Raw genomic sequence first — 7,500 nt, 5'->3', positions numbered from 1 at the left:
AAAGCAGCGATAAATTAGCGGCAGCACGACTAATCTGAGCACTCAACCGTTGTGATAGAATCGAGGGAGCTAAGGATGCTAATGCTAGCAGACCTATTAACTGGCAAGACAACCGTATACTGATTTGAAAGACTTCCAGCTCCAACTTAGCCACAACTCTGCAAGGTAATCACAGCATCTACTAAACTGTTGATTGTGTTAAAGACCTTGCTCAGAGCTGTCAAGCCTGAGAGTCAGGCAATTTAACCATTTCTCCCGCAACGCATATTTTTCCCCCTTCACTACTCTATATTTATTTTTTCAAGACTTGTCCAGGGTGTACCCCGCCTTCTGCCTGTGTGCAGCCGAGATAGGCTCCAGCACACCCCGCGACCCCGAAAGGACAAGCGGTAGAAAATGGATGGATGGATAATAATAAACTTGTCTCCTCGCGGCCTGCAATAGTTCTAGTAATTCTGATTGACTTACTGAAAGAACCAATCCCAGACCAATCCATAAATTATTGTGCCTAAATCTAGCCAACAAGAGAAAGCATCACGCAGTGTAAACCAATCAGAAGGAAAGTAACATGGGTCTTTGAATCACACCTGAGACATCATAAATTAATCAAATCTTTATTAGACACGTAAACAATGTGATAAAGAACATTAAACATTAATCAATCTAGGGATCTAGATATCTGGTCAGGACACTCTTCACTCTTTTGCCTTCACCTTCATTGTCCATTCGTTTTTGGTGACTTTATAAACTTTGGACCGAGACGTTGAGTCGGCAACATACATGGCGGACAATAACTGATACAGTCTGCATTTGCCGTTTTCCTTGACGGTCAGGTATTACAAAGCACACACTATCTTTTTTATCACATCCATGGGAGCTTGCATTCTCCTTGTCTCTCCTTTGACAAATGGACGAAGTTTTTCGCTAAGTAGCATCACAGCTGACCCGGCCGGACATTGGAAAGTTCTCTTGCCGTCTGAGAAGTGTTGTATCCCAAATAGTTGCAATTGCTTTCTCTTAAGGTATTCATGTGTGATTTCCACAAGCGTCTGTACATGTAGAAGAAGAAACACGAGCATGTCTGCCTTCATATTTCCAGTGGTTAGCTCCGAGCTACAAAACCGCTTTATTATGAAGCTGGCCATGGCGTGTTCTTTCTGACGTCACTTCCTGTGTGGGCGAGGTCTTTCTGGCGTCACTTCCTCTCCGAACTCACTTTGTAAACGATCAATGAGTCCATACAAAGCTAAGTGCCGGAGATTCAAGAATTACACGACTGACTTACCCGTGTTAAAATTTGTCCGAGGAGGGTGACCTTAAACGCTGGTTTAGAGTGGCTAAAACGGGGCTTAGGCTAAATAATTATTCTTTTAAGGGGTTGAACGACTTAGTGTAGACATGGCCTGAACCGGATAAGGTTATCCAGGGTAAATCACACCTAACCTTATCCATGTCGACACACAACAATGCCACCGTTTAAGACCCCCGCACCCCTCCGTCCGCCGGCGCAACGCGACCTGGTACACATGCGCGGACAAAAAATAAAAATCCACCTGAGCGTTCATCTGCTCCAAACTCTCCAGTAGATGACTTTACTTCACTGTGAAGTTGTTTTTTAAAAGAGCTAAATTGTAAAAACTTTGCTGTGCATTTTACATTAGTTTGTTGTGTTTTGTTCAGTTTTTAAATTAAAATTGATCTCCTCTGTACAATATCCAGTGTTGTGGTATTTCAATTAACTAGAATCCAGTGTGCTGTGGGGCCTTATTGTAGAGAATCACCTGAGCCATCATACATGAATCAAATCTTTAATCGACATGAGAAATTAGACAATGCGATAAAGAACATTTTACAACAATTAATCTAGGAATCTAAATATCTGGTCAGGACACTCCTCACTCTTTTGCCTTCACCTTCATTTTTCAATTTTGCAATCCAGCCTTGTGCTTGGAGGCTGAAAAATATTTGTAGTCACACACTGCCTGTATCACATTCATGGGAGAAAGGGACAAAGTTTTTCACTAAGTAGAATCACAGCTGACCCGGACATTCGAAAGTTCTCTTGCCGTTTGAGATGTGTTGTATCCGAAATAGCTGCAATCGCCCGTTGCCTTCTCTTAAGGTATTGATTTGTGATTTCCAAAAGCGCCTGTACATGTACAAAAAGGAGAAACACGGGCATTTCTGGATGATCCGCCTCCATCTTTGTTATGAAGCTGGCTGTGGCGCGTTCTTGCCGATGTCTCTTCCTGTGTGAGCGCGGTCTTTCTGGCGTCACTTTCTGTGTGGGTGCGGTCTTTCTGGCGTCACTTCCTCTCCGAACTTCGTTTGTAAACGATCAATGAGTCCATACAAAGCTAACTGCCGGAGATTCAAGAAATACACAGCGTGCACAGCCGTGTAAAAATTTTTCCGATGGGGACCTTAAACGCTGGTTTAGTGTGGCTGAAACGGGGCTTAGGCTAAATAATTATTTGTTTAAGGGGTTAAACGACTTAGTGTAGACATGGCCTTAGACAGCTTGTACTGAAAACACATTTTGTTATACTTTTAAATGCAATGACAATAATGTTCCATTCCATTGACATCAGAGCAGAGAGGAGAGCCACACCCACTGTGTGCAAAGCTGCTGCTGTTTCTGCCTTGGTTGAGATATAAATGAAAGTGTTTCATCACTGTCACGCTTCAAATAAAAACAAACCTATCGTTCATGTCAAAAGCCAGTCAATAGATTTGGTTCGTTCTTGAATATCACAATCTTTCTGTGTTTTAATCAAATTTGATATTCTAACATTTAACAATGTAGAACAAATAAAAATATAACTAAACTAAGAATCAACAGAAGAAAATGAATGTACAGTTCTAATCATAATTTGCATTTGTTTTCTTTAAGTTTATGGATTGCAATGCCTTGAAGTTGATAGTTCTACTATTTGCTAACAATACAGGAACCACCTGTTTTGTGTCCATTTAAAAAATAAAAACAAGACATTGTTCTGACATGATACATTTAATTTTCTTTTCACCTTGCAAAGCTTACATCTGCATCGAATCGCACCGTATCGAATCGTAATGTTTTACAAAGTATTGTTAGTGAATTGTATTGTAACCCATGTATCGAGATTCATATCGGATCGCCATTTAAGGTAGAGATGCACACCCCTATATGTACATATAAATATACATGTACATACACACACACACACACACACACACACACACACACACACACACACACACACACACACACACACACACACACACACACACACACACATATATATATATATATATACATACACAAATATATACACATGTATACATACATATGTATTAGGGAAATCCAATGTCAAATTTTTTCGCAAGTCGTTCTCCAAAAAGGACAAGACTATTTTAGGCTATAACGTAACAAAATGTGAAAAAAGGGAAACGCTTTAAATACTTTCTGGATGCACTGTTTTTCAGAAAACTACCAGTACTGTTAATGTACTGGCTGCGAATGTACCAGAAGACTATTTAGCTACCATCTTTGCACTTTACCAAGCTTCAACAAAATTTCAAGTACATGTATGACTGATGTTATTAGGACAATGACAATAAATAATTGATTGGTTGGTCGAAAGACAATATACAGAAGGATTTACCAAAAACTACATTTAGTTGTGGGGACAATTTCTAAAATTTATGGCAAGAGTGGATAATAAAACTGTAAGTCCATTAACAGTAGATTGAGGAATGTAATAATATGTTAGTGATTAGCATTAACAACAACAAACTACATATAAATGAAATATAAACGGCTTACGTATAATACAATGTTATTGCATTTATGTACATATATGTTTAAAATCGAAGGACAGACATAAAAACACATAGCCTGTATACTGTAATTTTCGGTCTATAAGCCAATGCTTTTTTCCAACGATTTAATGGCCTGGAACAGATTATTATGGTAACAGATAATATCATATCCTATAGGAAAAAAAGTGGGAAACTGAAGGATGTTTGTCTGATTGGTCGGAACAATTAGGGCACTTAAAGGACATGAGGATGGTGTAGATGTTTAAGTACAGACTTACAAGGTCGCACGCAAGCGCGCGCACACACACACACACACACATCTTTTATTTTAAGAAGTGCAGCTCACCAGGGACAGAAAGGTTAGAAAGCAATCAATAAGTGAAGTGGAGGATGTAGACAGGAGGACAGGGGAGACAGTTCCTGTTTTGTTCTTACTTACCGTGTTTAAAACAACAACTTTCATGTTGAGGAAGTGTGATGAAAAGGATTATGCTTCAATACTTCACCTTTTTGAAAGTATTAAAGCACTGTTTGCCTTTAAGTGTGTTTAATGGAGTCATCAATAATGTAATCTATGTGTGTAATGTTTGGTAATGACTAGGCTAAAAGGTGTTCATCACACATTGGAGCTCTTTATGTACCTGGGGATGCTTGACTCATTGGTGTAATTGTCCTCAGGGACATAAAAGCAACCAAGTGGAATGGAAAATATATTGTTAATGCAGAGATAATGCATTAAATTAACATTGCAGACATTTAAGTCAATATTTGCTTTTTATTAAAAAAAAGAAAGAAAAGAAAATAATTTATTGTGCCGATGTTTGTAATTACAAACACATAATCCAATTTCTGTGCTTCATTTTGCACCTAATTAGTTTAAAGTCCTGCCATGGAAACTCCCTTTAGAAGATCAAACCCAGAATCCAGAAGAAAAAAACACTGGAACAGTTGCAGTAGATCCTGAAAAAATGCTTAGCGTTTCTGTCACATATATTCATATACAGTATAGGATCTTTGATTTCAGTAATATCCCTTTACTTGCTGTTTACTTTCGGTATACTATTTTAATACAAACATACATTATGATAACATAAATGAGAGGATGTGTACTTGGCATGTAAGTGTGTGAGGGAAATGGAGCAAAAATCCTCTTTAAAAAATTCCAGCTTAATGTTGTGGCCAAAGGCACACCACGAAAAAAAAAAAACATTCACGCACAGGGTTCTGGCAACATCCATGTTAGTGAAATATAGTCAAACCAAACAGGATCACAAAAACCGACAAAATAAGAAATACTGTACATTGTGTAATGTTTTAAATATACTGTATATATTTTCATAGCAGTATATATTGCTGATTTTTACCAATTTATTTTACAACTGATTTCCATATATTGTATTTTATTTTTAATATTATATACTAAGCTTCAGTTATCAAATACATTATATGACAACCAATAGCGACAACATTAGGTACACCTCTTCTAATAAGATCCAATGTAAACAAAACCTGCCTTGTATTATCTTGCATCAACAACTATACAGGAAATAATGTTAATAACATAAAAACACATACATTAAAGACACGTATCAAGGTGTGTGTGTGTGTGTGTGTCTGACCTGCCAGGCTGTGCAGTATGTGTCTGTGCAGTCCAGGTGTCAGGTCGACAAACACCACCTCGTTCCTGAAGTGAGTGACGCCTGAGAAGGGTAGCACCAGATCCACCCCCGCCAGCAGCTCAGCCAATAACGGCTCGACCTGGGCCAGCACCGCCGCCGCCCTAATGGTAGAAACACACACACACACACAATGACACAAAAATCGCACACTAATCCTGGCTCTCCCTCCCTCTCATGTTACATAAGGACAGAAAGTAGTGATTATTAATGTCTGTATCTTCTACTTAGAGTAGATTAAGCATTGCTAAAACTGAGCTTTTATATGACAGTCAAATAAAACATTTTTAATCTAGTTATGTTGCATCATGAGTGATTTTTTCTTTATACGTGAGTAAACATATTTTGAACTACTTTATTTTGTAATAAAGTACAGTTGTATATTAGCCGAGTAAAGATAATTATTATAGGACATACAAAGTAACTTTAAAAAAATATAATTGTATTCCATTTTGATTTAACTAATTCATTATAGTGTATGTTATCTAGAGCTGCAGCTATCGCATATTTTAGTAATCGAGTATTCTATCAACTATCCCGATCGATTAATCGAGTAATCGAATACATTTTTTTTTTTTTGTGTGTGTGTGTCCTGTTCAGCTTCTCAGGCAAATCATATTGTTGATGTAGATGCCCATATCGGCTATACAAATTTCCTTTACAAAAGAGACGTGTGGGGTACTTCTCTTGTTGCCTTATTTGTATTTTGACTTTATTAAATGGATTTTTATTATTATTTGGGCAACACGGTGGAAGAGGGGTTAGTGCGTCTGCCTCACAATACGAACGTCCTGAGTAGTCGTGAGTTCAATCCCGGCCTCGGGATCTTTCTGTGTGGAGTTTGCATGTTCTCCCCGTGACTGCGTGGGTTCCCTCCGGGTACTCCGGCGTCCTCCCACCTCCAAAGACATGCACCTGGGGATAAGTTGATTGGCAACACTAAATTGGCCCTAGTGTGTGAATGTGAGTGTGAATGTTGTCTGTCTATCTGTGTTGGCCCTGCAATGAGGTGGCGACTTGTCCAGGGTGTACCCCGCCTTCCGCCCGATTGTAGCTGAGATAGGCTCCAGCACCCCCCGTGACCCCGAAGGGAATAAGCGGTGAAATGGATGGATGGATGGATATTATTATTTGGTGCAGCCGGGCCGGAGCAATATTTTTGTTTAATTAAGGTTTAATTATACATGTTAAGATGTGCCCTCAATTATTGCGTTTGGCCTGATTGTCTTTTATTTCCTAAATGCCTGTTTTCATTATTGAAGGCTGACACGCACAGCTGAAATGCGTCCGTGGTTGATTGTGCCAATTTGTGTGTGCTAATAAAAACAGGTGCGCTCACAGCCCTGTGCTGTGTGGTGTGACCGCGTAAACAAAGTTCTTGTCTCTCGTGCGTTTTTGATGATTATTATACAGTGCCGTTTAAATGGTGGTTTCTCCACGCAAATCTGACAAGACAAACAACTTAATAATAACGACAACAGTTTAAAATTTTAAGAATGCAATACAGTTCATTGCATTCTTTGCATGCAAAATAGTAATCAATGTTCATTTTGCCATCATAACATGTTTGAGATGAAAACACATACATATATAACATTAGTTCAAAATTAATATTCCCTGAGAAAGTTAAAATAAAACGATATTCTTAGTATCAAAAATAAAACAATAAGAACAGTTTTCATTATATCAAACATAAAAAGTGGATTGGGTAGTGCCTTTAATACTGCAAGTGCAAGCTATCCAAGTGGCATGTGGTTGCATGACTTGAATAACCTGAATAAGTTTGCACGACTACTTTCGCGTGGTTACTAATGAAAGGCTAATTGAACACGACAGCTCTGATAGCATTGATAGTTTTCGACACCTTTTGGCGTCATTTGATGACTTCGCGGGAGTGAAAGAAACACATCCTGGTTATCATAATGAATAACATTTATTTTACTAACAACTTTTGCGTTTACATTTGATAATAGATGACTTACCTCGCTTCTGGACGTCCCTCAATTGGATGCTTTCTCGACAG

At 38.5% G+C, this 7,500-nt stretch overlaps 1 protein-coding gene across 2 annotated transcripts in view; it reads right to left on the bottom strand.

The window, feature by feature from the left end:
- LOC133576496 (A-kinase anchor protein 7-like) overlaps nt 1–7,500 on the bottom strand; it is a 71,047-nt gene that overhangs the window by 45,046 nt on the left and 18,501 nt on the right. For both annotated transcript variants that reach the window (XM_061929773.1, XM_061929774.1), the window contains exon 5: nt 5,421–5,581. In XM_061929773.1, the coding sequence (XP_061785757.1) occupies nt 5,421–5,581 (161 nt within the window). The remainder of the gene's footprint in view (nt 1–5,420; nt 5,582–7,500) is intronic.

This window comes from Nerophis lumbriciformis, linkage group LG34, assembly GCF_033978685.3.
Source record: "Nerophis lumbriciformis linkage group LG34, RoL_Nlum_v2.1, whole genome shotgun sequence".
Taxonomy (NCBI): domain Eukaryota; kingdom Metazoa; phylum Chordata; class Actinopteri; order Syngnathiformes; family Syngnathidae; genus Nerophis; species Nerophis lumbriciformis.
Note: the sequence above shows the minus strand (reverse complement) of the source record. Positions and strands in the feature narration are given on the sequence as shown.